The 18,439-nt window shown below is 45.3% G+C and overlaps 1 protein-coding gene across 1 annotated transcript in view; it reads left to right on the forward strand.

Annotated features, from left to right (window-relative positions):
- Nucleotides 1-200: 200 nt before the first annotated feature.
- Nucleotides 201-18,439, forward strand: part of vps8 (VPS8 subunit of CORVET complex) — a 48,713-nt gene continuing 30,474 nt past the window's right edge. Inside the window, exons 1-12 of the mRNA XM_072716620.1 lie at nt 201-367; nt 5,217-5,285; nt 5,432-5,562; nt 5,640-5,736; nt 5,820-5,852; nt 5,953-6,007; nt 6,728-6,852; nt 7,313-7,399; nt 7,476-7,543; nt 7,687-7,840; nt 8,007-8,066; nt 8,370-8,477. Of these exons, the coding sequence (XP_072572721.1) occupies nt 311-367; nt 5,217-5,285; nt 5,432-5,562; nt 5,640-5,736; nt 5,820-5,852; nt 5,953-6,007; nt 6,728-6,852; nt 7,313-7,399; nt 7,476-7,543; nt 7,687-7,840; nt 8,007-8,066; nt 8,370-8,477 (1,044 nt within the window). The 5' untranslated portion in view covers nt 201-310. The remainder of the gene's footprint in view (nt 368-5,216; nt 5,286-5,431; nt 5,563-5,639; nt 5,737-5,819; nt 5,853-5,952; nt 6,008-6,727; nt 6,853-7,312; nt 7,400-7,475; nt 7,544-7,686; nt 7,841-8,006; nt 8,067-8,369; nt 8,478-18,439) is intronic.

The following is an 18,439-nucleotide window of genomic DNA, read 5'->3' on the forward strand; positions in this document are numbered from 1 at the left end:
CATACCTCGATCCTGTTTACTATTGCAATAATTCCAAAGCCATAAAGACCATCAATATTTGTAAATAATTTAATTTATTGCTTTTGTAACTTAAGCCCCTACATTATTCTTTATTATTTCGTTTCTGTTTTTTTTATGTGCCACTGTTCTGTATCACTTGGCTGAAGTACTGTACTAATAAAGAATTATTTAAAAAAAAGACGCGCACTGTGCGTCACTTCCGCCGGGAGCACGGAATGGCTGCGAGTCCTCTTTAGTGATTCTGCTTTCGCTTGTTTATTAATCTAATTCTGACATATTTGGCTCTGAAATGTCGGATTCTCCAGATTCTTCTTCATCTCAGCTGAATTTAGCGGACATTGAAGCGGTAAGTGACCTTTGCAACAGATTTGCGAAGGAAGTCCTAATTTGGACGGTTCGTTTCGTGTGGTTTGAAATCAGCGTTTACTAATAAAGCGTGGGAACGTGTTTCGAGTTTTCGAACCTATTTTTTCAATTATCGAGAGACCCTTAGTGGGTTTTGGCAATGCTTCGAATCTGAGAATTAAGTCTATATGCGTTTCCGTCGAATGAATAATGTGGCTGGTGTGATTGTGGTCTGAAGGTCTGATTGTGTTATGCTAAATATAATCTTAAAAAAATACCATGTTTCTTTCGGTTTACTTATGCATTTTCAGTCATATGTATTTACGATAAAATATTGTGATGGATCTGGTACGAACTCTTTAATTGCTGTTAAATTGTTGTCAGTTAGGTGCTACATACGTGACCGTTTTAAGCTTGGGAGATGGGAGAAAGACCTTGGGGTGTAACTTGGCAGTCTCACGGGGGCAATAAATATATTTAACACATTAAGGATGTGTTATTACTGTGTGGAGCAATGCAAACCTGGCCAGTGCAATAATGATGAATGATACGAATATAATCATTTATTCATTTGGCAGATGCTTTTATCCAAAATGATTTACAACAAGGGAATGGAAACTAGGGCCGTGCACAGACCTTTTGAGGGGCATGTGCTGAAACTGAAAAAGGGCACCCCCACGAACCCCTCCACCACCAAAAAAATAACACACAATTATACCATGTTTTTCTATTTTTATACATGTGAAGATGAGCGGGGAGTATACAATACTAGATTTTTTTAAAAATCTAGCCAGCAAACACATGCATAATATAATAGCATCGTAAACTTTAACCTACCATGCTGTGTGACCATAGGCTATATAATATGATGAAATGTTAATAAATTACATCATGAAATTTACATGCATCAGCACATTCAGCAGATAGCCATAAAATCAAAATAGATATTTCTTATAATATATTTTACCTAGCTGACAAGGATCACTCGGTTGCTTTGTGTCAAACTCAAATGCAGTTACACCGTGGGTTTTTGACCAGCGAATGTGTGCAATTTGTCCATCATTAAAACGACGACATCACATTATGTCAACATCACACCGGTGTGGTGATGCATTATATGCATTATATGAACCTTTATAGACATACTAGTGTTTGTTTCATAAAGACAACATTGCACTTATTCAAACAACGAGATATTTTACCGTTACAAGACAAAGACGTTCATCTGCTTCTGCTCTATGACTCTGTCTCTGATGTGTTGAGTTGTGAAGTTTGACTGACAGTTTGAGCGGTTCTAGGAGATGCGCTTTTTAATGCCTTTAATTGGTAAAATATTTGTTAAAAAGACAAACAGACGTAAAGGGTTACCAATAGCATTGATTTAAAAAAAAAAAAAAAACACGGCACTTCCGAGTGTAATTACAAAAAGGGCATGTGCTCTGCACAGGTTGAGCCCTACCTGTGCACGTGCCTGATGGAAACCCTGCCTCCCCCGTGGCTGGCAAGAATTGGCCCATTGAACAAGCAAAGGAACTATTATTACAACAACAATAATAATAATAATAACTAGGGATGCTCCGATCAGGTTTTTTGCTGACGATTACCAATGAGTGCCGATCACTGCCGATCACGATACCGATCACATTGATTGACTGTAAATTTTTCAATTTAGTTATGATGAGTGCTACTGGCTAAATGATCTGGAAAAAAGGAACAATAAAATAACCTTAATTTAGACAAAAACATGTTTACTTACTTTTTCAAGAGAAAAAATACAAAAAGGCGTAATATATAACTATTGCAGGCATAATACAGCAACTATTCAGTCAAAAGGACAACTGAAAATCACTTAAGTTTACCTGCTATCAATAACACAGTCTTTAATAGGTTGAAAACATTAAGGCTCTGAACGGACAGAAAGTCAAATAAATCTCACAACTAGAGCCTGACCGATAAAGGATTTTGAAGGCCGATACCGATACAAATCGATATATATTCCGATATATCGGCCGATATATATATATATATATATATATATATATATATATATATATATATATATAATTATTTTTTTTTTATTTCAGAAACACGCAACAAAACATTAACAAATTTCCCTAACATTAGTTATTTGTAGTTATTTATGAGTTTTAACTAACATAATATGATAATGCATTTTAAAAAGAAACTTGTTTCTTTTATTGTCAGAACAGAACAGAGGAACATCAAAATATATTAAAGTTCTGATAAATAAAATGTATAAAAATACAAACTTTAGATATGAAACGTAAAGTCCTTTGAACAAAAACACAAAAACAACAACAACCAAATCAAAGTTACCAGTTTTAAAAGACTTGGTAAGCTTCATAAATATAACTTTGAATAGCACAAGCAATAGAACTTTTATGCACAAGCTACGTTTGATACTTTTTCTCTATGTCCAAATGTTCACTCCTCGCAAATGTCTAACTTACATTTTACAATGCAGGGACTGTAACTAGAGATATGCTAGTTATAAATACAGTAATCATTACTTTATTTAGGCAGAATAAGTTCGTTGTGGTTTCCAAGGTCATTAATGTTAACGTTAGCGGTCTTCCACTGATAGTGGCATTAACTAGCTTTGTGGTTAGCTAGTCTATGATGAGCCATAATTTAGCAATGGATAACGTCATACTGCAAATTGTAAAACATACATTTTCAATATAACAGGCGAAGGAGAGATGATACGTCTCACTGCTATAACTGTCACGCTATTAAAGAAAAACTTCAGTCTCATTGTCAAAAGTTAAAAGGACAGTCAGTCAACTACACTGTAACAACGTAACGTAATTACTAGCTAATTCTGCTTCACTCTCGGCTTATTTAACAGCAGCAAAACTGGACATGATAGTCACGAATTTTGTCATGCTTATTTGAGTTGAGAGAACTGATGGGGATGTTCTTTTAATTGTTATTCAAGCAATGTATGTCTCGTGACCAACTCACCATGAACACACTTCACCGATGATCTCACTCGCGGATAACTGGTTCTCTCTGCCCGACTCTGGCTGGATCAGCAGGTTGCAGGATGTGTGGCACGTTATACACGAGTGTTGCCAACAGGGACGGTGTAGAGTGCCCTCTGGTGGACAAACTATACAACGCCAACACTCATGACATGGTTGAAGGGTGTTTCGTCCGTTTTTATTTTATTTTTGAAATATTCATTTATCGGCCATTATAAATGCCGATACCGATAGTTTGGAAAATGCCTGATATCGGCCGATAATATCGGCCTGCCGATAAATCGGTCAGGCTCTACTCACAACATTGCCTAAATCAAATAATCTCAAGTAAAAAGTCAAATGCAGGTTGCATTCAAATAAACAATAATACGTTACTGAACCAAAAATACCTGAGAGCATGGCTTACTGTTTTGTGCATGAGCAAACCCTGTTGTGCATTGTCAAAGAGAAAAAAAACTGTTTACCTTTCTTATAATTTATTAAAAAAAATATATATAATGGGTCTGTTGCTTTGTATGCAAAATAAAAAAGCCCATTTGCTACTTAAATAACATGTAAATGCTAAATGCCTATGACTCGTTGATGAGCATTGTGGGAAGATTCTTTTTAATAAAGAGGAGCATCTCAGCTTTTTCAGTCACGAGTCTATTCCTGTGTTCGTCCACAATGTTGGATGCAGTGCCGAAATACGCGCTCGCTCTCAACAAATATTTACGTCCTGGTAAAACGTAGCGGGGCATCATAAGTGAGAGAGCAGTCGGCGGAACCCGGTGTCTTCCACCACTGAGGCTGGTCATCTAGCCCAATGAATTCAATTATTTGCTTAGCCTTCTGAGTGTCAGGCTTATACGGACGAGTGTTGGCAAGTGTAGGCTGTGTTAACTGCCGTCTGACTGTTGCTGCTCCGGGTGTCTTGTTTTCATTCTCTGCAGTGAGCCTTAAAAACTCCGCCAAGTGTTTGTTCTTTAAATGTCGTATTAAATTCGTTGTGTAACGAGCTTTCCCCGCAGGGTATTTTGTCGTTGCATGTGTTGCAGGATGCAAACTTTACATCACTTTTTATCCACACGGCATGCGTGTTTGTTGATGATTTGCTGCATGGCGTGCCTGCACAATATGAGCTACAGGTGATCGGCTTTTGTGATCGGCAATAAAAGGCATGATCGGAATACACCGATCACATACTTTTTCATGGAAATCGGCCGATAATGATCGGTCGCCGATCGATCGGAACACCACTAATAATAACTTCACATTTTGCTTTATCAATATTCATTCACCTTATTGGGTGACATCAACTCAAACTATTTCCAAACATTTGAGGATCACCTCTTGCCATTTCCAGAGCCACTCTCCATAATGAATCAAAAGGTCTAGTATGTAATGTAAACTGTGTAGCAACCAATCCTTCCAACCACAAAAAAACCCCACGATGCCCAAAGTTTTACTCTCACTTTTCTAAAATTTTTGAAGAGCGGACAGGTTTTGAAACCTCTGACACCTCAGGATGAATCAGATGGCATCAGTCACATGATATTGCCGAAACGAAGCAAGCTCCAACTCCCAGCTTCGAGTTGCTGGGCTTCAATTTGAAGAGGCGAGATCCGAAGTCTCTGTATTATATGTCCCATCACTACCAGCCTTTCTTGCCAGAGGTGCTGCATTACATTACATTAGATTACTTACCTGTATTAACTTCCTTCAGCCACTGGCTTTCTCAGTTGCCTGTATTGGATTGTAATACATGAAACTGCACTCCATGGTGTTCCATCATGAAAGTCATCGATAAGTCATCCATAGGAAAATTATCACAAAATATAAATTGTGGTGATATTCTCGCCGCAGATTGATGACAAAGAGTTTGACATTCCTCAAGTGGATACTCCCCCCACTCTGGAGAGCATCCTTAATGAGGTAAGTGATGCTTCGCAAATAATAGTCACTATTTGAGATGCTGCATTGCATTTTTTACTTTGTTTTTCAGAGGCCAAGCTGATCCCCCTGCCAATGCTGACATTTAAATCTGTTCCCATAATCATAGTTCCAAACATGTCTTTTAGCCTGAGGATGAAGACGAATCGTTTGTCCTGGAGGACACATGTCTGCTCACCACAGAGAACATTGATGCACACTCCTGTGAAACCACATCCCTGGCCAGCTCTGACAGCGGTGACCGCTCACACCACCGACGGTATAAAATCATTCAGGCCACAGAGTCAGGAGCAGCTTGGGTTTCTGTGCTGATTAGCCCCGCTGTCTGTGTTGCAGGAGAAGACGGGCCCTGGACAGCAGTACACCCATTCATGGTTCTGTGCTCCGGCACAACATCCTGAAGGGGATCTCCGCCCAGATGGTGTCTGCTGCCGTAAGCATGACACATACAGACCACATGGCTTAAATCTGCAACTCCTGTGTTTGTTAATGTGTCTTTTATTTTCTCATTCATAGGACAAAGTTGATGCTGGACTGCCAACAGCCATAGTAAGAAATCAGTGTTTGTTCCCCAAAGCTTGTGTGTTGTGTTATTAAAATTATTTTGAGCCTGGTATTTAAAATTTGGTTCATGTGTGTGTTTTTCTAGACAGTTTCCAATGTCATTGCTGTAGGGACTTCACACGGTTTAGCCCTTGTTTATGGTAAGTACAAGTTTAGTCTTGGGTTGTTTAAAATAATTTTTTTATTTAATTTTTGATTTAATTTATTTAACATGGATTTGTCTTCTGGACAATCAGTTTCACTAGTTGAAAGTGGACTGTCTGTATTGAGATTCTTGCCCAAATTCACCTCATGCCTAGGCAGTTGGCCTATTCTTTTGGTGGGGATCTATGTCTTGGTATTTTACTGTCCACTCTTCTTGGCCTGTTTGTTTCTGCACAACCCTGGCTTGCTATGGACAGGCAAAGGTACAGTGAGCCACACCTGTTGTTGGTTGTTGTCCCCTGCTGTCCATTTGTGGGAGTGCTTGAGGTGCAAGCATTTTGGTCTTGTATGTTCCCATGTGCATGCCTCTCCTCCACCCAGCACCATGCACTCTCATTTACAGATTTCAAACTTAGCCTTTGAGCGTGACAAATTAAGTTTTAAAAACTCCTCATGCGTTGACTTCGCATTTAAATAATTTTTGATAGACAGCAGAATGGATTTAACATTACAACTTATCACTTATAGTGTGGAAAATTCTATAGAAGCTTATAGAAGTAAAATAATTAGAGAGTGTGTGACATGCGTATTGGCAGAGAAAAGCTCACTCCCACCACTCAACATCTGTATCATGTGGAAGCCATACTTTTGTGGGGCTGCAGTCAGGGGGGTGTGTGAGTGCCTGGGAGTGATACTCAGGACTCTGTGTTCCCCAGATATGACTCAGGCACTGAGGCTCTGCCTCGGTAGTGTGACAGCTGGGGTGGAGTATGGCGCCGTGTCGGCCCTCAGCATTAACTACGACTGCACGCGGCTGCTCTGCGGTTTCGCCAAAGGACAGGTGAAGATGCCACCTGGAGAGCGCTACAGCATGGCATAGCCATGTTTGCATTTGCTCTGTGTTCGCATGTGTGTGCTGTTTCATATAAACTGCCAGCATATGTGACTACCACGCCTTCAGAAATTTGGTTCATTTTATGTCTTTATAGTACCAGAGTGCTTGATAAACATTAGACTTTAAACTGCAGTGTGGTCTGAGTGTGATATCAGTGCCCCCTGCAGCAGATAGTAGAGTCTGTTGTAACACTGACCTGCAGCTTTGTTAAGGGAATCTGTTTGCAGTTGTGAGGCAGCCTTTTGACATGTAGTCTGGTCCTATGCAGGCTGCTTTCCGCTTTACATGGTAAATTCAAGATGTTTATCTTTAATCATGTAATACTCCAAATCTGATTTTGTAGTGTTTGCACTGCCTGGCCTGCTGTTCCACCTGTTGCTCATGATGAATGTCTGTTACCTGGTAGATCACCATGTGGGATCTCGCCAATGGCAAGCTGCTGAGGACTATAAGCGATGCCCACCCCCCTGGCACCGCCATCCTGCATGTGAAGGTAACACTCCCCCCCCCACCAGACACACAGTGCACTATACAAGTGGCCATCTCTCATGATGCCCTGTTTTTCTCAGTTTACAGATGATCCGACACTGGCTGTGTGTAACGACAGTGGTGGCTCTGTGTTTGAGCTCACCTTCAGGTCAGGCCAGCTCTACAGATGCTGTGCAGCATCTCTTTCACAGGGATCTTTTTTGTATCTCCCTAGCCTCCCTGTTACTATAGAATTTATCCTCACAGACGATGCTTTTGCTCTGTTCTATTCCTCACTTCTTGGGGCTGCAGGCGAGTCATGGGACTGCGTAGCTGTAATTCACGCTGCCTCTTCAGTGGCTCCAAGGGTGAGGTGTGCTGTGTGGAGCCTCTCCATGCCAGCCCTGAGCTGAAAGACCACCCTATTACCCAGCATGCACTGCTGGCCATGGCGTCCCTCACCAAGGTGTGCCCTTGATTCCCACGAAAGCACTGTACCCATACGCCCATATTGCTGCTCTCCTACATGAGTGCATAAGCATATTTGTTAATTCACTAATCACATTCTTTGTCAGGAAATACACTCAACATGTCCTTGTTTATCTAAGTTTTGATTAAATTGTCTCTTTCAGATTTTAGTAATTGGATTGAAACCATCTCTAAAAGTATGGATGACTTTTCCTTATGGGAAGGTACGTATAGGCCAGGGTTGTGTGTCTGTGATTGTATGTGCCCTTCAGCAGAGTGATCCCTCCAACCTTTGTTTGTGTGATCGCATGTGGTTGCATGTGCTGTGTGTGTGTGTGATAGCTTGTGGTGATGTGTGTGTGTGCCCGTGCCCTTCTGGAGAGTGATCCCACCAGAGTGCCTGTGTATTTGTGGTTACATGTTATGTTGTGTGTAATCACGTGCGCTCTCTGTGTACTCCTGCAGAATGATCCCAACAACATGCCCACATGCATGTGATCTCATGTGCATTGCTTGGCCTTTTGCAGAGCGATCCGGCCTGCGTCCCACAGCTTGCCTGGCAGTTTGTGCTGGTTCAGAAGGTGTCAAACCCCATGCTGGCATTTTGCAGAGGGGATGCTATTAGTTTCCTACTGGTACGTACCTCCTGTCTGCCACCCTGCCATGTACAGCTGCCTGTGGAGGGCGCTGATGGCACTTTCCATTTTGCAGCCCTGTTTCTAAGTTGCTGTTTGGTGCTAGGTGGCCAGGGGGAGAGAGTCAGGAACCTTAGGCTGATTTCAGACAAAGTAACAATTCCTCAATTTCAAAATAGTGAGAATTTGGAATCCGAATGTCAGGAGTGTAGGAATTAATAGCTCAAATAAATTTTTATATTCTCCACCAATATGTTTGAATTAATTAAAGTTTAATTAATTATTATTTAATGCTGATTATTAATCAATTGTTATGCCGAATGGTCGGCTCCTCCAAACTCAATTGCGGTATCCCTGTGAGTCTGTTAATGTGAGACTTAAATGGGATTCACTAATTACCAGTATCGCTTAGTAACCTGGGTTAGAAGGCTCGTCCAGCGAGCTGCATCACCAGGTAATGTACACGATTGGTAGCGAAGCTCCCCTCACGGCCAATGAGAGAGAGTCTCGCGATGTTTCAGGCGAGTTTGAGGTTCAGAGCGTGTAGCAAGATCGCACAGAGGCAGGAACTTAGGGTGAGTACTCAATGACGGAGGCTGAAGTTGTGTAAAAGACATGCATTTATTCCTAACTAACATAAGACAGACATTACACCTAACACAAACAACAAACACGAAATAACGGAATAAAACAAACGATGTAATTATGAAAATGCAATGACCGGATTTAAATGAGTAACCTTAAATGGGAAATACTGTTCTGCAAAGCAAGCATAGTTTGTGGAAACACGACCCTAAAGTCTTATAGCAGGTTAAACAGAACAGCTTAAGTTGTTAGAATGAAAGGAAGTTGGTTTACTTGGTTGAAGAGTGGGGGGGGTGGTCTTGGCAGTTGATGGCAGAGCTGCTGAGCTGATGGCACTCAGGAAGGCGTGGCGTTTGGAGCAGTGGAGTGGAGTCCTTTAGATTCTCTCTCCTGGTGAAGCTTTGTCTTAGGTGCTGTTCTCTGTTCAGCTGGGCCTTCACCGGAGGGCTTCTTGTGGGCTTCTCTCCTCCCGGGCTGATGTTCTCCTTCGGGCTGGCGGTTATTCTCTGCGCTGGCTGGCGGTTGTTCTGCTCGCCTTTGTTCTGAGGTGCCAGGATTTTTATGCTGTAAAGTCCATGAATAGGGATGACCAGGAATTCGACTCCTGGCCCAATGGCTGGCCATCCATTTGGCGGGCTTTCGGAAGGGGGTCTGTATCAGTCCTGTTGGGATTTAAGGCCCGCCTGATTCTACCTTTACTGATGATTTTCATTAAGCTGTTATAACTTTTGATACATCCACTTTTATGGTAATCACTGACCAGATTTGGAATCAGGGGTGATTAACAATCAGTTTGATACCAAACATGCCATACCAGCTTCACAGGTACATACCTCATACCATCTGCATTAATTGATTAAACAATTAATTATTGTATCTATGTGACTGATTCACATCAGTATAGGATACAGGGGTTTTGGGTTGCACCTCAACAGATGTTACACTTTGTGCGGATATTACATCGAATATTCCTATTACAAACAGCACATCTTATCCATAGATAGGCGTGGCCGTTAGTTTGTGGTAATATCAATATAAGTTGCACATCTGGAAACAACATCTTTTGTTTGGTGTGGCTTGTGCCAATTCATCTTCTCCAGAATGGATAAGATACACCTTAATTCAGTTCTTTTAACATAGCATGGTAGAAAGAAACTTGGTGAGGTCAGATAAGATAAGATCAGATAAGGACCACAAAGGAATGTTGGAAGAGAAGGGGGGGTTTTAACAAAGAACTCTCTCTAAAAGTTAGGACACATTGTTTACACTCACTTTCCAGATTCTTCTGGTATACCATGAGAACATATATACAATGGTAGCTATACCTATCTATTTATTTAAATTTATACGTGTTCAAGTGTAAAGGGGTAAAATAGGTGATACTCCGTGAACATGGTTACAAGGGTGGCACACAAAACACTAAGATTGTCTAAGGACACATACAAACATAACCTATCTGTATATTGAGACTAGTAGTCGTGAGTAAATCAATATACAGGGTATACAAAAGCCAAACTTAAATGAAACTTCCTTTAGGGTGTTTGTCTGTTGGGTGAGTGAAATTTAATTTGTCATTCAGTAATTTGGGGGCAGCGTGTGGCTCAGTGGGCTAAGCCGTGTGCCTGTAATCACAAGGTCGCCGGTTCAAGCCCAGCCTCCGCACGTCTGCGGGTCCTTGAGCAAGACCCTCAATCCCCAGCTCCCTGGGCGCCGCTACGGGTGGCTGCCCTTCGCGGACAGCTTGCTCTACAAAGAGCAAGTTGAGGGAGGCGTAAAAACAATTTCCCCACGGGGATCAATAAAGTATCAATTATTATTATTATTATTATTATTAAATGTAAGGCAGAATGTATGGGGAGGGGGTTGTGTGCCAAGTCGAGGGACCCCTGTCCGTGAAGTCCACTCTGCTTGTCTGTAGGTCCCTAAATCTTTGGGCAATAAAAGTTGGAGTGCTGGGCTCCCTTGTTATCTGTGTGTGTGTGTTTATGTGTGTAACCCCCCTTTGGTGCCTCTCGTACCAGGCTCGGCCTTGTCTCAGGCCACCTGGAATTTAGGCTCTGATATGTGCATGTGTGATCCTACATATCCCCCCTTTCGGCTAATGATGGCATTGCCATCATTCAGGCGACGGAAGTTGAAACAGGATCACACCCATGCAATGAGGCATTGTTGATATCCCATTGTTTTGCACTCTGGGTGGCACAGTGACAGGATGGACTGGGAGGAGGCGCAGGGGCTGGCGCCTGGCTTCTGGGACCGCGAGGAGTGGTGAATCCTATGTCGAACAGGGTGCCAACGGCTGCTGCAGCTCCCAGCAGGGTGCTCAGGAGCCTCTTGGGCCGTCGATTGGACTCAGCTTGGGTCTGCTCCAACCTGTGGGTAGTGTCCGCGGCAGCATGATGCAGGGCATCCTGGGTCCATCGGACACCTGTCCCACTAGTTTGGGGGTCTCTCGTGCAGGTAATGGCTCAGTTGACATCGTCCGATGAATACTCTCTGTGTGGGTACAACAGTTGGTAATCACGAGACCGGGCTGTCCCCGGAAGACGGTGCCAGGCGGAGGCCCAGGGAACGCCGTGTCCGACTGGAGCCTCAGCCTCCTAGGCAGAGTAATGCTAATAGCGTGGGCAGCATCATCCTAGTAATAGGGGGTAGAAAATAAAGACCAGATTAGGATTGAGGGGGTGAGTCGAGACTCTGAATGTTGTGCACACCGGTGCAAAAGGAACAGGGAGAAAGTATAGTGGGCAACAATTCTCGGCCAGAGAACAATTGCAAAGAAACAAACGGGACAAAGAAAATTGCAAAACCGGATCCTCTTCAGTAATTTCCCGGGCACACGTGAGCCACCCCAGGTCCTTACCAAAAACAACAACCAAATAAAATGAAAAGTTGTCAAAACAAACAAACAATTAAACAAAAAAACGTCAAGGTCACCCAGATATCAGTAGTCAAGTCCACCACCTTGGTCTACCCTATCTGTGACCATCTTTCCTTCCCTTTCTCTTTGGTCTTTCTTGTTGGGAGTTTGAGGAGATTTCAGACTGACAAGATGTCTTTCTTTTGGTTGGAATGTGGTTTATTCCAAGCTGCTGGCTTCGTCTTGAGAAGGCTGGTTGGTGGGTGTTTCAGGCTTTCTCTGGGCTTGGTATTTCTTGATTTGATTCCGATGAACCCACTTGAGGCATGTTTCTTGGGTGCCTTTGTTGGTTCGGATTCGGTAGGCCACAGGTGACAGTTTGTCCACGATCTCATGTGGTCCTGACCAGCGTGGTAGAAGCTTCCTGGAAAGTCTTTGTGCTGAGTTTGGTTGCGCAAACCTATAGTACCAGATTTTGTCTCCCACTTGGAGTTCATCTTGTGAGGTTTTCTGGTCATAGTAGGCTTTCCTGCCCTCTGCGGTTCTTTGCAGGTTTTGTTGGGCGAATGCAAAGGAAGCTCTCAAATGCTGGTGCAGGCTGTCCAGATATTGTTGTGTGGTGTAGGCTGTGATGAGATTGTTGTCACCAGGTTGGTAGAGTAGGTGGAGAGGGAGTGTCATTTGTCGTCCTGTCATCAGTTCGAAGGGGGACACTCCTGTGGACTTGTGGGGTGGGACTCTGATTGCCATGAGCACCAGAGGCAATTTCACATCCCAGTCTTTCTGATTGGATGCCACATATTTCTTGAGCATACCGATGACGGTTCGGTTGGTTCGTTCTACTTGGCCGGATGCCATTGGATGGTGGCTGATGTGGAACTGGGCTTTGATCCCCAACAGTTTCCAGATGTCCTGCATCACTTCGGCTGTGAAGTGGGTGCCTCGGTCTGAGTTGACTTTCAGTGGGAGGCCAAACCTGGAGAACACATGGTTCGTGAGCAGATATGCCGTTGTCTGGGCTGTGTCGTTGGGTGCTGGGAGGCATTCTACCCACTTAGTGAACTGACAGGTGACTGTGAGGAAGTATTTGTTTCCGCGAGCTGATCTCGTCAGGGGTCCTACCCAGTCAATCTGTAGATCTGACCATGGGAAATTGATACCCCGTCGCTGCAGAGGTGCCTTGTGGTTTGGGTTTGCTGGTTGAAATTGGCAGCAGACCAGACATCCTTTCACATATTCTGTTACATCCTGTCGCATGTTAGGCCAGTAGGCTACTTGACTAAGTGCCTCGTAGGTTGTTTTGGCATTGCGGTGTCCTGCACAGGGTCTGTCGTGGGCGTACCGTTGCATGACCCCCCTTTGTGCCTGAGGGACCACGAGCCGTGGTGAAGTGTGGGCATCAGGGACATCAAGAGGTACGCCCTCGGCAAGATGAAGAAAGGGTAAAGCCATGATCAGGTGATGGAGGTCAGGCAGGGATGCCTGATCAGTTGTGGAGATCGAGTTAGCAGAGAGGTCGCGGAGGTGATCGCAGACCTTGTTGAGCACAGCATCAGTGGGCTGGAGGGAGATGATGTCAGAGTTGGAGACCTGAGGGGAAAGTTCCAGCAGTGAGGCCTCTGGCATCGAGGTAGGTGCTCGGCTGTGGCTGCGGGTGACGACCTGGACAGCATGGGTGGGTGGGAGGGAGCAAAACTCCCATGAGTCACCGTGCAGTGGTCCTGCTTTGGCGAGTGCATCCGTGTGGTCATTGAATGTCTTGTCCAGTTCTGGGAGTCTGGAATGACCACAAACCTTCTTCCATTAAATCTGCGTGTTTCGTGTGGTAATCAGAGCATCGCACGTGTGCAGGAGGTCTTGGTGTTTGACTGGCTTGTTCCCTGATGTCTTGAAGCCATTTCGTGTCCAGTGAGGGAGATGGCACATGAAGCTGAGACGTGCATAGCTGAAGTCTTTGCAGATCAGCAGGTCCTTTACTTCACGTTCGGAGGCCATCTCCAGGGTGATTAAGATTGCTGCCAGCTCTGCGTACTGTGACGTGTGGGGACCAAGCTTGAGCTGTTGTGGTGGGACAGGGTCGTCATTGAGCCACAGAATGCCAGCTCCAACTTTCAGGGTCCCCTGATGTTTGAATACGCACCCATCTACATAAATGGTGATCATGTCTTGACAGACATTTTCCTCAAAGTAGTGGTGTCGCGACAGTTCCATTGGTGTGGGCGTGTCCACAATGTTGGGTGCTGCTGGTCCCTCCTGAGAATAGCTGTGGCAGCTGGGTGACTGTACTGCGTCAGGCTGGGCAGTTATGGCATGGATTGTCAGGTGCTGGTCATCAGCAAGCTCCACGTGACATACAGTTCCTTTTGTCACTGGTGACTCTTCTACTTCCATGGTCATTACCACATCTGTGACTTCCATGCCTTGGGGCCACATGCCTTTCCTGATCTTGGGGCAGAAGGATCCTAGGGTAGGGTCCTGCCTGCACAGGAAGGAGTCATGATGCTGGCATGGGTCTCTTGTGTCAAGACACTGATCTCCAGCTGCGTTCTCTCCATGGTATGGAGTGAGGGCTGAGGAGACAGCCAGGGTTTGACATTCCCATGTGGCTGTGTCAGGTGTCCACAGTGGCAGCGGTTCTCTAACTTGAGCCCAAATTTTCTGACGTTGGAAGTCTAACAATGGCTCGAACCGGTTCAGCAAATCTTTCCCAATGAGGAATGGAATGGACTCAAGGGTGAGAACATCTTCCAGGGTGCATTACATTCATGGGGCCGATGGACAAATTGAGGGGGATCATGTGATCCATCCTGGTGCCCACTGGTGAATATGCCTGCACGTCCAAAGAGCATTTCCTCGGCTGGAGGGTTTTGTTCTTCTGGGCGGCTAGGTGCTGCACCTGGTAGAAGAGACTGGCTGACATGAGGGTGATGTCTGCTGCAGTGTCGATGAGGGCCTCGAGGGTGAGAACATCTTCCAGGGTGATGGAAAGGTAGAATTTCTTGGCTACCCCCCTTTCCATCAGGTCACCCAGAAGCTGTGGCACAGGGGCCTGGCCAGGAATTGGTGAGGCGTCGCCACAGTCGGACTGGTGTTCTGAGTCAAGGCACACAACCAGGACAGTGCTGCCGGGCACTGGTGGGGGCTCATCCCCTTGATCAAGCTCTGTGTTGGTGACGGCAACATCAGGTGCTCTTACTGGGCATGAGTCAGTAGCACTTTCTGGTTGAGGTGGGACTTCTTCAGTTGTTCCAATATCTCTGGTAGGGAAGGCCGATGACTGTTGAGTGTCATTTGGGGCTGACCTCTGAGTAGAGCTTAGATCGGGCCCAAAAAATTAAACCCGACCCTACCCGAGCCCGTGCACCTTGTGTCCGAGCCCGACCCGGTCCGACACATTAACTGTAATTATGAGCCCGAGCCCGATTTAAACCCGACTATTTTTTAATACGTGAGCCGTTGTAACAGACGTTCTCAACTACAATTCTAAGTTGTTTGAACTACAGAAATTAGTTTAGATTTATCTTAATGAAAAATGCAACAAGGACGAAGCATGTAAACTGCATTGTTTGTTTATTCAGAATGGATTTTTGAGACACGTTTAGAAGAAAAGCACGTTTTCACTTATCCAGTTCGCTTGCTGCTGGAACCAGTTTGTGTGCTCGGCATCGAACTTTAAGTAAAGGGTTAAGAAAAAGGTTAAATCCTTCCGTAAGCAGCCAACGAGGTATGTGTTAATTAAGTTTTAGTTAAGTTTGTTGTATTTAGCCATGTAAATGTAAATGCTAACTGAGGTTCGTGTTAACTGTATATGAATTCTCTAAGCTGTCTTTATTGTTATTTATGTTTATATTTCATTTGAATTTCAATGTTTGTTAGCTAATATTGTAAGTAAATGTGCTTGATTTTGTGTTTCCGTATCTGTATTTAGTTCTCACGTCTGCCATGATGGTGATAATAACGAAGCCACTGTCTTTCGAATAAACCGTCGGCTCAGTTAAATGCAAAGGACTCTTGTGCTCGTGTCTTACGGGAGGGAGCTACATTTATAATTATGGCATAGCTCTCCACCCAATTAGGCTAATTAAGTAATGATTTAAAAAAAAAACACACAAATGCTTGATCATGGCCCGGCCCGGCCCGGCCCGGCCCGGCCCGAAGATAGTGGCAGGAAATATCGGCCCGACCCGGCCCACGGGTCGGGTCGGGTCGGGTCTGGGCTCGGGCTCGGGCAGAGAATCTAAACTCTACCTCTGAGGGAGTTTGTAGGCATTGTCTGGTGTGGGTTCAGGTGAGGGTTGTGGGGTCCTGCGTGATTTGTGCTTCTGTCTTAGTCATTTTGGATCTTTCTTCTGAAAGTCCTCTTGACTCTTGAGGGGATGCTGAGTAAAGAAATCACGCAGCAACTGTAGTAGATTAGACTCCTCTTCTTCCTTGGTTCGTCCTGGCCTCGAGTCTGGATCGTAACCTCTCCTTCTGTCTTGCCAGTTCCGTGGTGGATTCCGTCGGGAACTTGGGGGAGAGCTTGGCTTAGGAAACTGGTTTCCCTGTTGGTCTCTCCGCTTGTTCCATCGCTCCATTGGTCTTAGCTTACCCTTGTTAGGATAGCGCCGTGTCTCCCACCAGTCTGGCTGAGTCTTTGACTTCTGTGGGAGCGCACCAGGGTAACGCTCACTGTGGCTTGCTGCTCTCCAACCTCGGTCATGGATTGGTGGTTGATGAGGAGGGTGGCCACCTTCCAACGCTAGTTTGGGATCTGTAGTGCCAAGGTTCAGCACTGCCGGAGCCTTGGTTGCCTTCTCGGCTGCTGCTCTTTGTTTGTGGTACGCCTTGATCGCCAGGTCTCGCAGTTGTTGACTTGTCATGGTGCAGGGACAAGCCAAGAGCCCCTGGTAGTGGTTAATGGTTGGGTGGAGGTTCCGAAGGAAGAAAGCCTTGAAGTTTGCCTCTTCTTCCATGTCTGGCTCATTTCTGGACCCAAAATATGCCCGACGAAGGCGATTGTAGTAGGCTTGGGGAGCTTCTTGTCTGTTCTGTTTAACATCGAAGGCGACGGTGATACCTTGTTCTGACTCAGGATCAGCAAACTCCCGAGTCAGTGCTTCGTGTAGCAGCTTGGAGTCGGCCTTGATTCGACTGGGCTGTCGATCCAGGAAGCTGCGGAGCTCCAGACTAGATGTGATCCTGATGAGGTAGACTCTGTCCTCATTGGTCACATTGTCCAGTCTTTGGAGGTGGAAGTCGATGTCCTGGAGGTAGGCGTGAATGTCGTGGCCTCCTCTGGGATTCGGGGTGAACGTGTTGATATTCTGAGCTACTTTATCAAGCTCCTTTGTGGTAACCCGGTGCTGGTGTAACGTTCGCTTCGGTAGGCCTGTTCCATCTGAGAGAGACCTTCTGGGTTCTTGGTTCCTCAAGGTCTGGTGAGGGGCAGGGAGTTACCTCATCCCGATGAGAGATCCCTGTGTGCCTTGGGAGCGACCGCACTGTTAGAGATGACGTCGGTCCCATCGCTGATTCGTAGGGTGCCTTGAATTCCGACTTCACCTCATATGCTTGCTTCAATTCCTGTCTCACCCGGTCAATCTCTTCTGCGTCCGCCCGATGTTTCATCCTGGCATCGGTGAGCTGTTCCTGGGAGCTGATCAGTTGGTGATTCATCTTGTGCAGACGTCTCTGTGCCTCGTCCAGATGGTTTTCCAGGGCCTGGATCCGACCATCCTTTTTCTTGAGCTCCGCGTGGGCTCTGTCCAGCAGGGTGTCGGCCTGGTCCAGTCTGGCTTCGAGGTTTTCTCTGGTGGCTCTGGCTTGCTGTTTTTGCTGGTCAGCTTCAGCTCTGAGCTCTTCCAGGGCATGTTGAAGCTTTTTGCTGGTGTGAGGCATTTCACCTTCTTCCGTCTCCTCCTCCTCCTCATGGGGTGGAGAGCATCTCTTTTGGAGTTCTTGCTCCAGATTCCCAATGTGATGCTGGGCCTGGGCGGCATCTCTCTGTGCCTCTGCCAGTAGTCGTTGGGTGTTTTTCTCCTGCTGTTGGAGTGCTTGCACCCTTTGCTGGAGACGGGACGTTCCCTCTTCATTCATCTTCAGCCTGGCTAGTAGTTTGTGTGCGAGGGAGCCGAGTATTTTGGTTAGCTCTTTACTCCCGCTTTTCTGAGTGGGTGGCATGTCCATAAGTTCGGCAATGTCGTCCTCAATTTGGTCAGCTTCTTTGGACCATGTGAGATTGACATGACCGGGCGGCAAGTTGGGAGTCACATCTTCAGACCAGATACCAAAATCTTTCCACTGGTCCAGTGGGCTTTCTCTGTGGGTCATGGTGACTCGGTCAACTGGAGGGTGATCGCAGAAATCTGTTATACTCAGGCTGGGTGTTGCCAAGGTGGGAGGCCTAACACCTAAATCTGGGCGAACAAATTAAGCCAACAAAATAAAATAAAGTAGAACTGGGGCCTGTCAATGGGTAACTGAAAGGGTGTAGTGAACCACAGGAATAGTTACCCACGACAAAATAAACAAATCA

This window comes from Paramormyrops kingsleyae, chromosome 1, assembly GCF_048594095.1.
Source record: "Paramormyrops kingsleyae isolate MSU_618 chromosome 1, PKINGS_0.4, whole genome shotgun sequence".
In the NCBI taxonomy this organism is placed as follows: Eukaryota; Metazoa; Chordata; class Actinopteri; order Osteoglossiformes; family Mormyridae; genus Paramormyrops; species Paramormyrops kingsleyae.